Here is a 20,396-nt window from a genome sequence, read left to right as displayed (position 1 = left end):
TGTTCCATTTCTCTTGAACCTCTGAACATCAGTTAAAGTTAGCTCTCAGTCATCACTGCTCTTGTTCTCTTCTTAGTTCTTTTGGAAACACAGCTCCTGTTTGTTCCTCAACTTGCTCAGATCAAATATTATTTATAGTAAAGTCCTGTTTCTTTACTTACATGTTTGCTCTTCTTCTTTCCGTTTCCCTCCAAAACCTCCATTTGCACTGTTTCATGTGTCATGAGCTGCTCTCTCTCTCTTTCTTCAGTATCAGACTGATCTTCACTTTTATTAATTTCAGAACCGTTTTTCTTTTCTCCTTTTCCAGTTTGATCTCTGCAGCTTCTCTTGGTCTCTGTGTGAAAACATAAAGACAGCAGAGTTAAAGTATAAAATACATGCACGTATCACAGCATATGAGACATTTGAGTCTACAATGAGATATAAAACGGGTTATAAAAATATAACACCTAACAATTTGACTGATTGGAAATAAAAGTAGACATACCATCACATTTTTTATTATTGCCATAACCTGTAAAAAACAGAAATTTTCATTTTCAATTAAAATTGAATTTGCAAAATTCATATCACTATTCTCCATAAAACCTGTGAGAATAACTTTTATTAATTAATGTGTGACATACTGATTCTGATTTGTCTCCATTTCCACAAAACAAAGAGAAGCAACAGAATAAACATGATGATCCAAACAGCCAAACTAACAGCCAAACCAGTGATGACGGGAACAGAACTGGACTGGACGTTAAAGAAATCATCTGAAATGATAAAACACAGAATTACATTTATAGAAATCCTTAGCAATTTGAAAGTAAAATAATAAATCACATAATAAAACACAATATATATATTTTTTACTTGAAATAGAGAAGTGTGTCTCTCTGGTCTGGTTGGTGTTCTTCTGTTGGACTCTACAGGTGAAGCTGTTGCTGTGTCTCTTCTCCACAGTCACTCTGCTGCTGACAGTATAGAGGTCATCAGGACCTCTGACTGTCTCTGGAGGTCCAGCAGAGAGGAGGTTTCCCTCACCGTCCAGCCACAACACCTCAGGCTCTGGATACCAGCCTTCAGACCTGCAGTCTAACATCACTCCTCTGGTGGCTTCATCAATCCCTGCTAAAGTTATGACCGGTGAGGAGACAGAACCTGATGCAGAGCAAAAGGAAAAATGTAAAACAGTGGAAGTGGAATGCTTAGATAGTGCATCGCCAAATTAAGATTCTTTGAATATCCTGAAAGGTGGCCATGTAATGACACAAGGAGGCTTTAAAACATACATATTATGCACTTACCAACAACTAGTTCAACAAAAGATTGCCGGTCCAGTCCTGGAATAAAACATCTGTATCTTCCCTGATCAGCGATTTTCACTTTGGACAGTTTCAGTGAAATGTTTCCAGACTTCAGCTCATCGAGGAACAGTGATGTTCTTCCTTCAAAGGATTTGTGTTTTTTACTCACGAGTTCTTGACCAGAACGCCACACATGGACAAACCTGGGGTTCAGGTCAGGCCTCGTCCACTCCAACGTCAAGTCAGTAGCATCTTCCGCAGGTACCAGATGACATGGCAAAATGATGTCATCGCCAAGTGTTGCTACTATTGGCTGAGATGAGCCTGGAAAGACAAATGTCTAATTTCATAAAGGAAGTACAAGTTATCAACTCCAATTAGAGGCGGAGTCCCGCCTCTCCCGGTGGACCACTAATGGATATTATTTCGGAAAAAACATTAACGGTAGTCTGCGAGAGACAAATATTTTTAGATCCTGTTTGAATTGTGCCATGAATCACACATTATGATGTTTGTCAATTTAAAACATAATTTTTCAAGTCAAGAAAGTCTCAGTTTGTTGTAAATCTATTGAAGTATCAGACTGTGAAAATACGTAATTAGAAAGACGACAAAACCAAGAGTGGCGTAGTGACGTCATTAAGACACATTATTTCCTTTATTATACTTTATTACTTTATTATACTTTTCTATTGTGCTTGAGCAATCAAGTTTTTTCTGCAGCAAAGTTCTTTTGACATTATATTAGAAACAAAACATAACATTTCTAGCATTTTAGCCTTCATTGATGGTAGACAGTAGAGACAGACTAGCTCTGCTGGTCACCCCGTAGTATTGACTTATTAGTGACATAAAAGTGACCCATTGAGATTGTATTTGTGTGTAAGTTACCTCTACAGAAGTGTGTTAGGAGAAGGAGGAAGACCAAAACATGGAGTGTTCTGAGATGAGTATTTAGGGTTTTTCCATCTGTGTTGAAAAGCATCATGGAGCTCTGAAAATGAACAGAAACCAGTGATAACAATGTTAACTTACAGGGAGTAGGGCTTTTTAATACTTCTTTATGTAACACTTGAACCAACAATGAAGTAATACCTAAACATGCTTAAAAAAAGAATGCCTGAAACAATCCAATCTCTTGGGAAGGTATTCCGCACTTTAGCATTTACGTGTAATTTTTACCCCTCGCAACAAAACTACAGTAACGACTGCAGATAGGTCTAGGAAAAACATCAAGATTGGGCTTAAAATAAGAATGTAAACTAAGTAAAATATGTCACCAAAAAACACGTCATTAACGTCATTAACGTCATTAACGTAACTTCAAAATAACTTAACAACACTCAGGCACTCAAACACCGGTGTCCTGGTTGAAAGTCCTGAGTTTGTGTTATTCTGCATCACTAGCTCTGAGCGTGGCGTTGTTATTGCACGTGAAATGCCATATTCTGTGCTCTACTAGTAAGTTACACATATTATATGTCATCATATTAAATCCACTGTTTGATCCACACAAACTCTGCAGATACCAACTCTTCTACAAATGTTTACAAAGTGTCATGACTTTTTTTAATTTCACTTTTAATGCTTAAAATTTTAAAGCATCCCACAGTGAACATAAAATGTGTTTTGAAGAGTTACACTTGAACCCTTTCCATGTTACAAAGTCAAATATCTCCTATACATTACTATAATCACAATAAAGACTGTCACAGTAAGTAGCTTCGTGTTAAAACAGGTGTCTTGTTAAAATGCTCAAAATTCAAATAACATTTCAAGGCTGTTCAAATGAAAACAGTTCAACTGTAATTGATTTACATTTGAAATACATTTTGCGTCTGCATGCAATTTTCCCTCAAACACAAAGGCTATAAAACGGTATTATCTGTTCTAATGTGGAGTTGTACTTGAGAGAGACCAAAACTCAGAATGCAGACACAGTTTTTATAAAGGTTTCTAATGTATTTTAGATTAAATGTTAGACAAACCTGTTGAATGTTGCTCGTCCCAGTCTCCTCACATGACTGTGTAGCAAAGTCTGTAAATCATTGATAGGCTCCCGACCTTTACTTTTTGATTGTTATCAACTGCTTTAGTACGTAATTTTTCCTTCCTCACTTTCCTTAAAACTTCTAAGCACTGATTAAATGTTTCATTGTTTTCAATGTGCAAAAGTTTCTGTAATTATTAATTGCAGATCTAATTAATACACAGGCTACTGCACTTAAAATTATAATTAATTCAGAACTTAGTGTAGGATTCATTCATCATAATACACTGACTGACAAAAGGCTAAAGCTTGAAATTGATTAAGTTAAGGTTTTGTCAAAATGTAGACATACAGTACTATTGTTGTCTGTTTCTCTTTGAGTGCCTCGGTTTATGATCACCTGAACTTTGGCCTCATTTGCCAGGTAACCGGTTACAAAATAATACATAAATTTGTCGGTATCATAGTAACACTAACACCGGCTCTTTGTTTTAGCAGTTTAGGAGAAGCAAATGTTCATTAAGGCAGATTACAGGCCTGCTATTTTACTGCAGGAGGCAGGATAGGACTATCAATTCTCATAACACCTTCAGTATCAGCCTTATTTGTATTCAGTGTTTGTGGCTGGCAAATAACCTGGAAGTGAAATAGAAAGATACAAGAGAGAAACAAGGATATCTGATATCCGTAAATACTGTAGTTGCCCTGGAGGATCCTGAATATCATGTAGCTGTGTTTGTACATTGTGGAAACAGTCACCTACTACACCAAAGGGTATTGGCTCTACAGCAGCATTACTGATCAGTATGCATGACTCTGCTGCTTGTGATGCGATCCCTGACCAACAGGAAACCAAGGTTTAGTTTGGTGGGTTAATTAATTTCATTATTGCATGGTAGTATTTTTGAAGGGTTTAGATAATCAGCCACATGACGAGTGATGGAGTTACAAAAGATTTCAGAAAAACAAACAAGTCCATAATCGGGCAATTCGATTCTTTTTGCGAATTCATAAATATGCGCCTGTCTTGGCAGCTAATGGTGATATGGGGGGATGGGGGATGTAAAACTGCATTTAAATCAGCATCAGCATTGATTACGTTTACGTGCACACAATGTTCAGCTTTTTACCCTTATTCCAAAAAAGACAATATTCCTATAAACTGTTTACATGGCTAATGAAAATGAATATTGCACTGATATTCACGTTTACATACAGCCATTCATACTCTGATTAACGTAACCGATGGTGGACAAAGCCTCCCTCTTTCATTCCTTTAACCTCCTTCGTGAAAAGGTCGGAGATATTTGTATATACCCAAAAACCTGTTTATATCCAAGTCTTTCATGATGTTCTTTGTGAATAAATGTACAATGTAAACAGAATGTACCAATATCAGATGCAAAATTATATCCTTATGTATAAAGATTTTTATTTGTAAAAGAAAACACTTGACATTTCCCAAAGCAAATATTGTCAAATATGTACATCAGCATCTGGACTCAAACATCAAATCAAATATCAAACATTTATCTTTATATATCTTCATTACAGAAAATGCAGTATGGAAATATACAGTATATTGAATTGAATTAAAAACAATACAAAAAGTAGAAAAACATAGATCTGATGAGGTCTAATATAAATATTCAATCTGGTAAACATACAAAATACAAGTTCCTGAGTTACGTTACCTCACATTTAGATTTTGAGATTAATTTGTTTTACTCTTTGTCTTTATAACATTTGATGATGATGATGATGATGATGATGATATATATATTTGCCTTAACAATGAAGAATGTTCTCCAGTAATGCAGCAGCAATAAAACAGTTACATTTTTTCATACAAAATGTAATGAAGTTTGATTTGATATTACATTTAGTTGCTCCCACATCAAAAAGTAATGTGACTTAATGTTCACTGGTCATTGCTATAATATGTGTTTTTGCATTAAGATCTGAGTCATGATGTTTCTGATTTATAATGTTAGTTAATGTGGAAATTTTCTCTCATGACCCTTTCCTGTTGCTGATAAAAACAGCTAAAAGGTAAGATAAGCTAAAGAAAAAGAAGTAGGAACACAAAAAAAGGAAATTAATAAATATCTTTCAGTGACTATAAACTGACTTGATGTTGGATCTCTCCAGTGTGGCTGATGAGGGTGAACTGCAGTTTGTCTGTATTGCTCCAGCGCTTCAGGTCATTCCACACCAGGTCATAGGGAGGAAAATGGGGACCATATTTTGGGACCCACATCTGTAAAATACAAAGGTCACAGACTTATGAGCAGCATTAAATAATCAAAGTAACAATGCATTATTATTATTATTATTATTATTATTATTATTATTATTATTATTATTTAATAATAATGAATTTAGTTTCAAATGGAACTCAACAACAATGGTGAAAGACAGAAGAACGAAAAGGACAATAGCAACAACATGAATTAAGAAATCATTAACGACTTACACTGACAGTGTTTCCAGACCTGAGTGTGAATGAACGATCAAATGTGTATGTGAAGGGTTTTGTATCGTTGAACTGTCCTTGTAATATCCAGTCTCCCAGTTGTTGGTCCTACAGGAGGTAAATTGGGCAGGATAGGGAGGATGAGAGAAAGAAAGACTAATAAATGAATGTTACAGTTGAATTAGTTGTGTTTATAAATAACATGAAAACAAGAGAAAGTGTATTCTCAGGTAAACAGCAGGCAGGCTGGTCTCATACACCGTTCGTAGCTATACCTACAAAAAGTAATGTATTGTAATTTGTGTATATCCAAGAAAATTAAATTGTATTCAATCTACGTAATCTATGAACCAGGAAGTACAAACAATGACAAATGCAGCGTGGGGAGGAGGTCGATGGCTGGGACCCGTGTGAAACCAGATGTCAATATATATTTATTTGTCACAAAAACCTACGTAAACCACCTAAACTTAACCAAGTGGATCCTTTCCTAAGCCAAACTAAGTAGTTTTGTTACCTAAACCTGACTAAGTACATTTGTTGCCTAAATCTAAATAGGTTTGTTGCCTAAACCTAACTAAGTCAATCTTTTCCTCAACCTAACTAAATACTGTAGGTTTGTTGCCTAAACTTAACTAAGTAGTTGTGTTACCTAAACCTAACTAAGTAGTTTCCTTTTCTGAAAAGACTGTAGTGGAAATTTACATTTGCGTCATGCGTTCCCAGACATTCGTAGGAAAAAAACACGGAAAATGAGAAATAACTTTTTGTAAGATATTATACAAACCGTTGAATGAGGATTAGTTGTAGCATGTCAGGTTTGAACGGCCCATCACTGGATACACTTAGATAACATATTGCTAGACATATAATAAACACTTATAAAGTACTCATACAGAGTCCATACACACACAAACAACATTACCTGATGGGATGTGTTTATGAGACGGACATATCTGCCCTGTTGGTCGACCTCAATGACAATGAGAGGTTTTGTGGTTGAGCTCTGACTGGCTGAGCTGCTGTTGTCCTGATGAAAGGACTGAGAATCATCAACCTCTAGGACATTGCATCTGCTTGTGTTTACCTGAGAGATACAATACACACAGATTAGTCATTAACACTAATGAAGTAGCCAACAGACGGATGCTGATCTTTCAGCAGTAGATTAATGCAGGAAGTGATGGTCTGATCCGTTTAACTGCTGACTGAAGTTGTGTTTCGACTTTTTAAGCTGTTAAAGAGAATTTTTGGACAAAGTGAAATTGTAATTTGTCTATTTAGTTTGTTTTTAGAAATATTAAACAGTATTGATTGTTAATAACTGTTCCTCTCACAGTAGGTTGTTTTCAGACAGAAAGGAGGAACATTTTAGACGTGGTGCGAGAGCAAACAAAGTCAATGGAAAGAAGTTTGCTTCAGACTTAGAAAGGTCAGAGGTCATACTGACTTGTTCTATGGACAGCTGCTGTGGCACTTTGTGGTCTGTTCAGTCTCAGATTTGATCTCATGTTTTTTCTGATTTATTTTGGTTTCAGACAAATATCAATTATTTAAATAACCTTGTCCTCCATCTCTTTCTTTAGGTTCTTCACTTCTTTCTCAGCTTCCTCCCTTTTAGTCTTCTCATCATGTAGCTGCTTCTCAATCTGGAGGTAAAGAGAGATGAAGAGAGACATTTAGTTTCATTCAGTACTTTATTTAGTCCACATTATATCCTGATGAACTAGTTTCTGATTGGCTGGATGTTGTGATAATGTGAACATAGTTAGTCTCAGGTTTAACCTGTTTACTCTGAGCACATCTAGACTGTAAATATCAGGTACTTCATTATACTATTACACTACGGTACTGTATCATACACTATAATATACACTACTAAATTCAGTACTCTTGCACTATTTGCACTACCATTGGACACTGTCACTTCACTGCTGTACTTATGTTATCTTTTATTTTATCTTACTTTATTCTATTCGATTTGATCTCTTTTTAAGGTGTATTGGTGTTGCAACTGTTGTTTAAGTTACTGGATGCCTAAATTTCCTTCGGGAACAATAAAGTATCTATCTATGTAGGTGTTACAATCAGTGAATGACTTAAATGATGGGTTCAACATGTAATTAGAAAATAAGAACTTTTAACTAAACTAATCACACAGAATTTCTCAAAATAACCTCATCAAGATGATTCAGCAGAACAAAAAGTACATCAATAAAAACCTAATCTTTATCACATTTAATCCCAGATTAGACTGAATATGAATAAATATATTTACTGTTTCACTTCTTTGTGTTTCCGTTATTCTCAGATTTGCTCTCATGGTTAGTTTGATCATGTTTGTCTCAGCAACAAACCAATGCCATATGGAGAATATAAATAATATAAAAATATAGTAAATAATTCAGATGGATTTGAATGAAACGATGAACCTCAGTGTTCTTGGTCATCAGCTGCTTCAGTTCTCTCTCAGCTTCCTCTTTCTCCTGCTTCTCATCACAGAGCTGTTTGTTAAAGTGGGAGAGAGGAGAGATGAAGTAAATGTTCACATTAATATCTGGATGAATTCTCATTGTGATCAGATGGATGATGAAACCTGTTCATACTCAGACAGTTTGACTCAGGTTCAATTATTCTGTGTAGATTTATACTGGAAACACCCGCTGAGGTCCCCCCTCTCCAACCAGAGCATTGATCATTAAACTGTTTTTACTGTTTAAACCACTGTTAAACCAACAATACTCAATAAAGAGATGCTTCTTCTTTGGATTTTAAAAATATCATACTTTGTCAAATATGTGTTGGTTACTGTATGTAGCTATCTACCTGCAGGAAGAATGTTACTAAATAGTTTTACAGATTTGTATTATTGTACTAGTGCAGTGCCCGTGAAAATCATGTCTACAACAGGCTGAATGTTTGGTCTGTGGTGTTGCTGCTTGCAGCTTTCTAGAGAACTGATCATACAAACAACTAAACACTCAACTCTGCTCTTCATTGGTCCTCAGTAATACACCTGATATAGTTGAGTCACATCACGACTACTCAGAAACACCTGTTAAATTCAATCTGGTTCACTGGGAAAGACACACTCAAGTCTGACTACTAGTGGTCAGAAACACTGATGAAATACACTGATCAGATGTATTAATTATCAAATAGGTTTATTCAAAGTTTATTAATATTAAACAAAATAGCACCAATCTTGACCCTGCATGTCCTCTGGTCCTGATCGTTACACCCTCCTAGTGTGAAGTAGATTGGACTCTATTATGAAACATGTATTCTAATGTGTCTTTCACCACTTTTTAGCTCCTGCAAATATATCTGTGACGGCAATAAACATCTTCATTGTTCTTCATTCTGATGAGAGATAAAACAATTGTATTGCAAAAGAGACTTCATCTTTTCCAGTGAACAGCACTGACAGCATAACATTGTGTTGATCTGAGTGATGTGTAGGTGTTTGTATACGTGTGTTTACCTCTCTCATCAGCTGGCTGATGCTTTCATCCTTCATCTTCAGTTGATGCTTCATCTCTTCATTAGTCTTCTTCATCTGTGCTTCAGCTGCTTGTTGTTTGTCCTCCAGCTAACAGACAGACAGATGGATGTTGATTTCAACTGTTAGTAAATCATAATCAGACACAGATACACAATAAACATATATTCATCTGTTAGTGTTCCTTTTAATGTGAGAAGTGTTTGACCCTGATGTTCAGTATGAGGTCCTGGAGACGCTGGACTCTTTAACTGCTCTAAAAGATACTAAACATTGTTTTATCACCTCGATACTTCATGACGTATAACTTGTGTTAAATTGCTTCTTGACATCATTATGAACTGATGATATGTTCCAGTAGTCACATTACTTTTTTATGTTTTGTAAAACCAGGTTAAATTTCCATCTACAAAAATGACATCAATAAAAATCAAACATTATCACATTTGATCACAGATTAGATTTAATATGAATAAATAGATTTACTGTTTCCCTTCTTTGGGTTTCAGTTATTCTCAGATTTGCTCTCATGGTTAATTTAATCTCAGCAACAAATCAAAGTCACATGGAGAAGATAAAACAATGATTTGGGTGAAAAGATGAACCTCAGTGTTCTTGGTCATCAGCTGCATCAGATCTCTCTCAGCTTCCTCTTTCTTCTGCTGCTCATCACAGAGCTGTTTGTTAAAGTGGGAGAGAGGAGAGATGAAGTAAATGTTCACATTAATGTCTGGATGAATTCTCATTGTGATCAGCTGGATGATGAAACCTGTTCATACTCAGACAGTTTGACTCAGTTTACTCTGAGTGGATTAATACTGGAAACATAACACTGATTTATCATCTGTTACATCAACAATACTGAATACAGAGATGCTTCTGCTTTAGAGTTATAAAATACCATACCTACTACCTGCAGGAGGAATGTAACTGAATAGTTATACACATTTGTATTACTAGTTCAGTGTCTATCCAGAACATGTCTGTTCACAACAGGCTGAATGTTTGGTCTGTGGTGTTGCTGCTTGCAGCTTTCTAGAGAACTGATCATACAAACAACTAAACACTCAACTCTGCTCTTCATTGGTCCTCAGTAATACACCTGATATAGTTGAGTCACATCACGACTACTCAGAAACACCGGTAGAATAAACTCTGGTTTGCTGGTAAAAACACACCCAAGTCTGACTACTAGTGGCCAGAAACACTGATGAAATACACTTATCAGATGTATTAATTACCAAATAGGTTTATTCAAAGTTTATTAATATTAAACAAAATAGCACCAATCTTGACCCTGCATGTCCTCTGGTCCTGATCGTTACACCCTCCTAGTGTGAAGTAGATTGGACTCTATTATGAAACATGTATTCTAATGTGTCTTTCACCACTTTTTAGATCCTGAAAATATATCTGTGACGGCAATAAACATCTTCATTGTTCTTCATTCTGATGAGAGTTAAAACAATTGTATTTCAAAAGAGACTTCATCTTTTCCAGTGAACAGCACTGACAGCGTAACATTGTGTTGATCTGAGTGATGTGTAGGTGTTTGTATACGTGTGTTTACCTCTCTCATCAGCTGGCTGATGCTTTCATCCTTCATCTTCAGTTCATGCTTCATCTCTTCATTAGTCTTCTTCATCTGTGCTTCAGCTGCTTGTGGTTTGTCCTCCAGCTAACAGACAGACAGATGGATGTTGATTTCAACTGTTAGTAAATCATAATCAGACACAGATACACAATAAACATATATTCATCTGTTAGTGTTTCTTTTAATGTGAGAAGTGTTTGACCCTGATGTTCAGTATGAGGTCCTGGAGACGCTGGACTCTTTAACTGATCTAAAAGATACTAAACATTGTTTCATCACCTCGATACTTCATGACTTATAACTTGTGTTAAATTGCTTCTTGACATCATTATGAACTGATGATTTGTTCCAGTAGTCACATTACTTTGTCTGTAAAACCTGGTTAAATACAGTGGACTTTCATCTGCTTGATATCTGTGAATAGTGTTTCCATCTCACTCATCTCAGTTAAACACAGAAACGTTGCAATATGTATTTTTGTTGATTTATTTTCTCTGAACCAATAAACAGCAGTAGAGGGACTTTAATCTTGTCAGCACACAATTAAGGAGTGAAAGTGGGAAGAACAAAGTAGGCGTGTCAGTCATCTAAATCCAGAAAGTTAATGATGATCATATTAACCTCTTTTTTCTTTGACTCCAACTCATTCTTCAGTTTCTCCACTTCCCTCTGAGCGTCCTGCCTTCTCTGTGTCTCCTCTAGGAGCTGACTGTGGATATCAGCCTGGTTTCCCTTCAGCTGGTAGAGAAGAGAGACAAGGAGAAAGACTAGATGAGAGACATGCTCTACTTTCAGCCATGGGAGTGATAATACAACACAATCACACCTAAAAACACAACAATGACATGGCTGGAAACAAATCACTATGTTGATGAGAAGATACAGAAAAGGAGAAAAACAGCCAAAGACATTGTTGAAAGTAAAATGATTAACCATGGAAGTGTTGTCCTGCAGCTCATTTCCCTTCATCTGAACTACTGGCTCAGCTTGGTGTCTCCTGTGCTGTTCATCCTGGAGCTGAGGAGAGACACATTCCTTCAATAGAATATATTTTAAAGGAACAAGACAACACTAACATATAAAGAGGCCTGTAAAGATACACATTCATGTACATCAGAAACCCCAGATAAACATGCTCAGTAACGTTGTTTTGTATTATTATTTCAAAACCATAATGTTCTAATTCTGAAAGAGAAACCTTTATTGGAGAACACAAACACTAACCTCCCTGTTCTTAGTCTGCAGCTCCTCCTCCAGGATCTGAACTCTGTTCTCAGCTTCGTGTCTCCTCTGCTGCTCATCCTGGAACTTCTGTCTGGAAACTGTCTGCCACTTAAACTGAAAGAGAGAGAGGAGACAGAGGTTAGAGACAAGATGAGAGACATGTCTCTTATTAGGGAATGTGATGATGAATATTAAGTTTATCTCATGGTCTGATTTATGTGAATTTTGCATTTTCAGTAGAGTTGAGATCACTCAGCTGTTCCTGTTAGAAACTCTGCAGTTCAACAGTTTGACCAGAAAAACACATGATATATAAACTACCACTTACCCCAGAGGAGGAAGAACGGACTGGAGCGACTCGGCTTCTTTCCAACTGGGGACAAATGGAGAGGTTAAGAGAAAACGGGACAACCGTCACTAAGGTAACATGCAAAACAAAACACCGGTCTGGAACACCGGTCTCTCGTTTGAGTCCTGTGTTTGTTGGACCCTCCAACCTCCCTACCCGCCCACCATAAGTGGTCTTTCTAACTTTATATTCTACGTAACTACTGTAGCTCTGAAGTTAGACTTCCGTCACTAGAGAACATGCTACAAACTCCACGTTACAACCGTCACTACAAAACACTGCACCTTCATGCAGTTGTGTAATATTCACGCCTCGGAGAGGCAAAGCGTGACACTGACATACTTTCTTCCGGTCTATTACATGCTTTACCGTGAGACTGGGCTGCCCCTATAATACTAGGAGACAGAGATTTGGCCGCTTAGCTGAGGAGAAAAGTGAATAAACTCCAAAATTAGTTATTACGCATTCTTGAACTCAACAAAATGATTCTATTTAGTTAAGTGATTTGTGATTTCTGCCTCCACAGTGAACCAGCCTTCTCAACACTGAACTTTCTCATGTTGACAGTGGTTCATCCTCATTAGAGCTACACTAGATATATCAATAGATACAGCAAAGTAAAGGTAGAGAGATGAACCTCCATGTTGTTGGACTCCATCAGGGTCTGCAGGTTGGTCTCCATCCTCTGAATCTGATCCTGGAGCTGCTGGACTTCAGCTTCTTTTTCTTTAAACTGGGAGGAAAGAGAAGATGAGAGACAATATATATAAAAAACATAATATTTAATATAACAATATATATATATATATAAAAAATCCGACCCGTTCGGTTCGCTAGTCACGGTTCGGGCATGTATGAATTGTTCGGTTAATTTGAAATAAGTTATGAGGCAGATTGTGTGTTTTTTTCATGTAGAGTTAGGCTCCCATTTATTGTCTCAATACAGATGGGGAACAGACTCACAGATTTCAGTCTTAAAGGCATCCGCAGAAAAAAACTTCAAATAAAGTTATCGGGGGAAAAAACTGCGACTGTCAGTCAGTTTAGGAAATGACGAGTAAACACGATAAAGTCCAGTTAGAGGATCCACCAGCATCGTTTGGCTCTGCTGTATGGGAGCATTATGGATTTAGTATTACCATGAAAATGACGGAAAAAAGTGTTGGATAAAACGGCGATTATGTAAACACTGTGCAACACGTGTGGTTTATGCTAACAGCAACACTTCCAATATGATGAACCATTTATGAAGACATCGCTCCGGTGTGTCCGTTGATGGCGCAAGGAGAAGAGAGACGGGTATAAAGAGCAACTCCTCCCTGCAGCATTTAAACAGCCTCTACATGCAGACTCAGACAGGGAAAAAAACATAACTACAGCATTGGGGAGGTTTATAGTGAAAGATATGCAGCCTTATGTAGACGTGGAGGACGCTGGATTTCAGCATATGATTAACGTAACGTTACTTGAGCCGCGCTATAATATTCCCTCTCGCCCACACTTCAGCAACACAGTAATTACGAACAGACACGACTAGGAATTGTGAAAGAATTGTCAAACACATACGACGTAGCTCTTACTACAGACGGATGGACATCCAGGGCTACTGAAAGTTACTGAACTGTGACTGGCTGCCCACCACATCTCTTCAGAGTGGGAGATAAAAAGTTATGTTTTGTTTTTAGCATAGTTCTGGTTGAGCCTATACTTCAATTAATGTTGATGGCCTTAGTCTATAATTACATCATATTCATATGAAAATAACAAAGCTGTATTTTTTGTTTGCACTAATGACTGTAGAAGACCTATTCTTTCAATTAATATTTGACAATGAAGAAGTGTTTATGTTCCTTATATAAAGCCATACTTTTGTTAAGGCAAACATTTGTTAACTTATTTTTGCCAAATAAATGAAAAGCATGTTGAAATCAGAACATGACCTCTTCGCTGTAACATAAATGAACCGAACCGAAAACCGTGACCCCAAAACCGTGATATGAACCGAACTGTGAATTTTGTGAACTGTTCCACCCCTAATATATCTAGATCTATATAGATATAGATCTAGTTATATTAGACTCAGATGGAGAAGCTAAAAAAAAGAAGAAAAAAAAAGAAAAAATATTCTGAGGAAAAGATATAAACCTCCTGAATGTTGGTGTCTGATTCCTTCTGTTGGTTCTCCAACTTCATCTTCAGTGTCTCAACTTCTTCCTTCTTCTGCTGTTCTTCCTTGGGGATTCCCTGGATCATATTAAGACATACAACTGAACATCGTATACAATCACCCATTAACCCCAATCATCTGATTTCTGCTGAATAACTAGTGATAAATATCAGCTCTCTATATATTATAAATTCTGCATTTCAGCAGCATGTGGGATGTAACATAATGTTTCCCCTCAGTATATAATATACTGTACAAGTTCAGATCCTCTCTGCTGCTCTTCTGCTTTCATTAAACCTTTCAGAGCTGCACAGTTTGATCTGTTAATGAATCCAGTCTGATTATCTCTGATCTCATTCACAATCTACGAGTCATAATAATGGACATATCACATTAACGGACTTACTCTGTGTTTCCTTGGATTACTGTTTTTTTTTTATGTCAGGAAACCTCATATATCTATATGTGTGTGTATATATATATATGTATATACTTATATAATGACCACTTACCCGAAAGAAAATGGAAAAGCTGCTAGGGGTGTTTATAATTCTCTCCAGCTGTAAAGGAGGACATGAAGAGACACATGAGAACCACATTAAATCATGAGAGTAATTATTCAACCTGATGGTTCAGTTACAATGAGTACTATACACTGAGTAACTGCAGGTTAGAGGCTCAGAGGAGAGAACTCATTCAACCTGATCTATCTCTGTCTCTATTGATTCTGTATTAATAATAGAGAGATGAAGATGAAGACATGAACCTCTTGGTTCTTGTTCTCCAGCTCTTCCTTCAGGCTCTGCAGCTCGTTGTCGTTCCTCTTCTTCTCTTCATGGAGCTGCTGCAGCTCAGCTCCTTTAGTTTCTCTCTGGAAGGACAGAGACAAGGTGGAGAGAGACAATGAGAGACATGTTGAATTAGTAATTATTCATTTATTAGTTCTGGTCTTGTTTGATCTACACTATGGATGACATATAGAATGTGATTTCAAACTGAAATCAATGTGTTATATTATTAAAATGAAGATGAACCTCGTTCTTCTTGGTCTGCAGCTCCTCTTTCAGGGTCTGAACCTCCTTCTGCTGCTCCTCCTGGAGCTGCTGCTCAGATCTCTTCTTCTGAAACTGAGAGGAGAGATGATGAACAGAGACATGATACAATATATGATTTTATTTTATAACATACCACACAATATGTTTTCCTTGCATTTCTGGCTCATCTCTCTTTTTCTCTTATTCTAATCTCCTCTAACGTTTGCTCACATCTTCATCTCTTTGTCTGAATCGTGCCTCTTCTGTTCCATTTCTCTTGAACCTCTGAACATCAGTTAAAGTTAGCTCTCGGTCATCACTGCTCTTGTTCTCTTCTCAGTTCTTTTGGAAACACAGCTCCTGTTTCCTGTTCAACTTGCTCAGATCAAACATTATTAATAGTAATGTCCTATTTCTTTACTTACAAGTTTGCTCTTCTTCTGCACGTTTCCCTTCAGAACCTCCATTTCCACCGTTTCATGTGTCATGAGCTGCTCTCTCTCTCTTTCTTCAGTGACACACTGATCTTCACTTTTATTAGTTTCAGAACCGTTCTTCTTTTCTCCTTTTTCAGTTTTATCCGAGTGACTTCTCTTTGTCTCTGTGTGAAAACAGTATACAATAAGATTTAAAATGGGTTATTAAAATAAAACAACTAACATTTTGACTGATTGGAAATAAAAGTAGACATACCACTACATTTTAAAAACATCATAAAAACTGTAAGAATAACTTTTACTCATTAATTTGTGACTTACTGATTATGTTTAGTCTCCATTTCCACACAACAAAGAGAAGCAACACGATGCAAACAGCCAAACTAACAGCTAAACCAGTTGTGACAGGAGAAGAACTGGACTGAAGCTTAAAGAAATCATCTGAAATGATAAAAACAGAATTACATTAATAGAAATCCTCAGCAATTTGAAACTAAAATAGTAAATCACATAATAAAAGACAATTTTTTTTTTACTTGAAATAGAGATGTGTGTCTCTCTGGTCTGGTTGGTGTTCTTCTGTTGGACTCTACAGGTGAAGCTGTTGCTGTGTGTCTTCTCCACAGTCACTCTGCTGCTGACAGTATAGAGGTCATCAGGACCTCTGACTGTCTCTGGAGGTCCAGCAGAGAGGAGGTTTCCCTCACCGTCCAGCCACAACACCTCAGGCTCTGGATACCAGCCTTCAGACCTGCAGGCTAACATCACTCCTCTGGTGGCCTTATCGATCCCTGCTAAAGTGATGACCGGGTAGGAAGCAGCACCTGATGCAGAGTAAAAGGAAACATTTAAAACAGAAGTCAGCAATACAACCACCACATGAATAATTAAATGTATTGTATAAATATCCTCTGCATTAGCGTTGCCTTTAAACTTAATTCTAACAGAGATGACCATGGTTTCTATACGGCAAATAAACCCAGTTGGTCCCTCAACTGATGATGAAGCAGCTTGAAGTCAAAGGGGTCACATATTTACTGCTGCCAATACTAAAACTTGACAATTCAGAAACAGTTTGCATCGGAAAGCTGGTCCTAGATTATCAGATTATGTGTTTGTTAAACTCTGTTAGGTGTCATATACAGTTTACTAATCAACCTAGTGAGAAACCTTTTCTGTCCATGACATCTACAACTGAGCTGTTCTTATAAAACATGTTTAACCCTCATTTACACTGATGTTTCATGACTGTCATTGTGCTCTTCATCTCCCAACATGACTGGCTGACTATGACGAGCTGTTTTAACATTTAATAGTTAACCTTGACTATCCAGAATTAACTAGAGATATTATTAGAGATATCTACAATTGCGTTTTGACTAGTTGTGACTAGTCAGAGTTCTTATTCCAGATATCTATAATGTCATTGTGTCTAGTCAGAACGACATTTAGAGCTATCTGTAATTCAGTTCTGACTATCCTAAATAACAGTTACAGATATCTATAACCTCATTGTGACTAGTCAGAGTTGTTGTTATGACGTTGCTCATCAAGGCTTCCCATTGGATATCGGCCCAACAAAGCATCTGAACAGTGTTAGAAGAAGCTTTTGCTAACTTGGATAGTTCGGTAAAGTGTGAAAGATATTCACAGATTCAAACTTCCCGGATCAATAACTCATAAGTTGTTAAAACACAGACGAGGGCTCTTTCTAACCGTAGTAAGGTAGACAACGAGCTGCAAGATCATTTTAATCACAACCAGCCTTTAGTCCTCCGAACTGGACACATAACATCGGTCTCAATGTGTGGCCGGCTGTGGCCAACGAGAGCTTTGTTCACTAGAGAGTTGTGGTAGAAATGTACAGCGTGTTGTAGATTTATTGTCTCCAGACACACTTTATACACCCATACGTCTGCAGTGAAGCGCCATCGTATTTTTGAATAGCTTCCGCCCCCTTCTGACCTAATTACAGATATCTGCAACCTCATTTCACCAAGTCACAACTCGTGTGTGTAGATACACTGTGTCCACTTACCAACAACAAGCTCAACCAAAGATTCTTTATCCAGGTCTGGAACGTAGCATTGGTATCTCCCCTCATCAGAAAGTTTCACTTTGGAGAGTTTCAGTGAAATGTTTCCGTTCTTCAGTCCATCAGTGAACAGTGATGTTCTTCCTGTGTAGGATGGATCTTTAACATGTACGAGGTCCTGACCAGCACGCCACGCAAAGACAGCTATAGAGTTCAGGTCGGGTCTCGTCCACTCCAACGTCATGGCAGCAACATCCACTGCAGGTTCCAGATGGCATGGCAAAATGATGTCATCGCCAACTAATGCTACTATTGGCTGAGGTCGACCAATCAACTGAGACTGACCTGGAAAGAAATAGATATGTTAATTCATTCCTGCAGTAGGAAGGAGTTAAATATGTTCACTTCTATAAGGCTCGTTGTACATTATGATACTGTCCTAATAGCAGCAGACAGTAGTGGAATGTAACTTTACTCAAGTACTGTTCATATAGAAGGTAGGCTATCTGCAAAATGTTCATATAGAAGGTAGGCTATCTGCAAAATGTTCACTACAATGTATTTAATTTGTTTTTCCTGAACAGTTTATCGTAGCAACTAAAGCACAAGTTGCTTTAGTGTTAAAAGTGATTATGTCACTTTATAATAACATCAATAACTGTAGACAACATGTGGTTATAGATGACATTGAAACACTTCAGTTCTCTGAAACAAACCAAAGGGTTCCAGGTGTCCAAAAACACTGAACATCAGACTTTAAGCTTTCATTTAATGACATATATTGATATGATTTGATGTGACTTTAATACTTTGTGTGTGAGTTACCTCTACAAGAGTGTGTTAGGAGAAGATGGAAAACCAAAACACTGAGGGGTCTGAGTGGAGACTGAAGGGACAGTCCGGTCCTCTGGGGAAGCATCTTAAAGCTCTGAAAATCAAATGATACCATGCAGCAATACATCATATGGAAAACATATATGCTTTGGAAAGCAGCAAAATAACTAATCCAGTAAAAACAATACCATTACTACTGTGACGTGTCCATGTAATATAGTTGAACTTTCATTTCTGCAACACAGACGGTCCTATAGAGAGTTCATATGAATACTATCTATGTATGGGGCAGTTAAAACTGAGACATGCTTTAACTTTTCATACCAACATGGCAGAGACTACTCCTTACTGAATTTTAGAAGTGCTTTGATTCTGCCAAACTCGTTCAATAGTTCATCCTTCATTAGAGCTCTTTACGTGAGCTACAAAGTCCACTGACTGCTATAAAAATGATAAAGAAAATGTTGCTGTCAAAACTAACAAGCGTCCATTTAAAATAATCATAAAAACCAAAGTCTGGTTGAATTTGAAATAATCAGCACAATTACTCAACATTTGAAAGACGTTTCCTCGATGGTTTCAATGTTTTACACCGGATTTAAAACAGACTTAATTATCTGTTAGAGAGTATTATACTACAAAGCCCAAGACTCTGAATGCAGACCCACTTTTAATGTCGATAAAGTGATACCGTGTTTAAGAATAGAAGTCAGTTGAATCATTGACAGGCTGTTGACCTTGGCTCTCACTTCTTTTATCTACTGCAGAGTGCTCATGCATTATATTTAGTTTGTAGTGCACATCATGTAGTAACAGCTGATGTAGTTCCCCCCTGAGCTTCCATATGTTATGTATTATATGTCACTTTCAAACTTTACAGCCACAAACTACAGACCTAGAGCATTCAGAGGATGGATGGATTAAACTACAGACCTAGAGCATTCAGAGGATGGATGGATCAGACTAGAGACCTAGACCATTCAGAGGATGGATGGATCAAACTAGAGACCTAGAGCATTCAGAGGATGGATGGATCAAACTAGAGACCTAGAGCATTCAGAGGATGGATGGATCAGACTAGAGACCTAGAGCATTCAGAGGATGGATGGATCAGACTAGAGACCTAGAGCATTCAGAGGATGGATGGATCAAACTAGAGACCTAGAGCATTCAGAGGATGGATGGATCAAACTAGAGACCTAGAGCATTCAGAGGATGGATGGCTTTCCTAGCTAGATTGATCAATAAGGGGGTTTCTGAGACGTTTACACAACACAAGTGCTCGCCATCCAATCGCCAAAAAAATGTTGCAGAAATCTCTAAATGTCAAAAGTTTTTGATCTCAAATCACAGCATGACTTTTCATCAATTCTCCAATGGTAAAAAAATCTGTGTAACAAATGGTATCAATCCGAAAAAAATGCTGCAACAACTTATGAGACTTGATAGAGCATGGAGA

At 37.2% G+C, this 20,396-nt stretch overlaps 3 protein-coding genes across 3 annotated transcripts in view; all 3 read right to left on the bottom strand.

Annotated features, from left to right (window-relative positions):
- The window catches only part of LOC119481829 (butyrophilin subfamily 1 member A1-like), a 69,045-nt gene that overhangs the window by 1,272 nt on the left and 47,377 nt on the right, over positions 1–20,396 (bottom strand). Inside the window, exons 5-7 of the mRNA XM_037759084.1 lie at positions 630–761; positions 491–517; positions 162–337 (exon numbers count right to left, since the gene is read on the bottom strand). Coding sequence (XP_037615012.1) covers positions 162–337; positions 491–517; positions 630–761 — 335 coding nt within the window. The remainder of the gene's footprint in view (positions 1–161; positions 338–490; positions 518–629; positions 762–20,396) is intronic.
- The window catches only part of LOC119481826 (golgin subfamily A member 6-like protein 6), an 83,187-nt gene that overhangs the window by 37,691 nt on the left and 25,100 nt on the right, over positions 1–20,396 (bottom strand). Inside the window, exons 5-18 of the mRNA XM_037759079.1 lie at positions 16,057–16,232; positions 15,632–15,724; positions 15,364–15,468; positions 15,110–15,157; positions 14,576–14,674; positions 13,068–13,163; positions 12,410–12,454; positions 12,082–12,195; positions 11,791–11,874; positions 11,479–11,595; positions 10,834–10,941; positions 9,869–9,940; positions 9,246–9,353; positions 8,194–8,265 (exon numbers count right to left, since the gene is read on the bottom strand). Of these exons, the coding sequence (XP_037615007.1) occupies positions 8,194–8,265; positions 9,246–9,353; positions 9,869–9,940; positions 10,834–10,941; positions 11,479–11,595; positions 11,791–11,874; positions 12,082–12,195; positions 12,410–12,454; positions 13,068–13,163; positions 14,576–14,674; positions 15,110–15,157; positions 15,364–15,468; positions 15,632–15,724; positions 16,057–16,232 (1,337 nt within the window). The remainder of the gene's footprint in view (positions 1–8,193; positions 8,266–9,245; positions 9,354–9,868; positions 9,941–10,833; positions 10,942–11,478; positions 11,596–11,790; positions 11,875–12,081; positions 12,196–12,409; positions 12,455–13,067; positions 13,164–14,575; positions 14,675–15,109; positions 15,158–15,363; positions 15,469–15,631; positions 15,725–16,056; positions 16,233–20,396) is intronic.
- Positions 1–20,396, bottom strand: part of LOC119481866 (butyrophilin subfamily 3 member A2-like) — a 54,934-nt gene that overhangs the window by 33,088 nt on the left and 1,450 nt on the right. Inside the window, exons 2-4 of the mRNA XM_037759178.1 lie at positions 18,929–19,031; positions 18,107–18,448; positions 862–1,155 (exon numbers count right to left, since the gene is read on the bottom strand). Coding sequence (XP_037615106.1) covers positions 862–1,155; positions 18,107–18,448; positions 18,929–19,022 — 730 coding nt within the window. The 5' untranslated portion in view covers positions 19,023–19,031. The remainder of the gene's footprint in view (positions 1–861; positions 1,156–18,106; positions 18,449–18,928; positions 19,032–20,396) is intronic.

Source organism: Sebastes umbrosus, chromosome 22 (genome assembly GCF_015220745.1).
Source record: "Sebastes umbrosus isolate fSebUmb1 chromosome 22, fSebUmb1.pri, whole genome shotgun sequence".
NCBI lineage: Eukaryota > Metazoa > Chordata > Actinopteri > Perciformes > Sebastidae > Sebastes > Sebastes umbrosus.
This window is presented reverse-complemented; position numbering and strand designations above follow the sequence as displayed.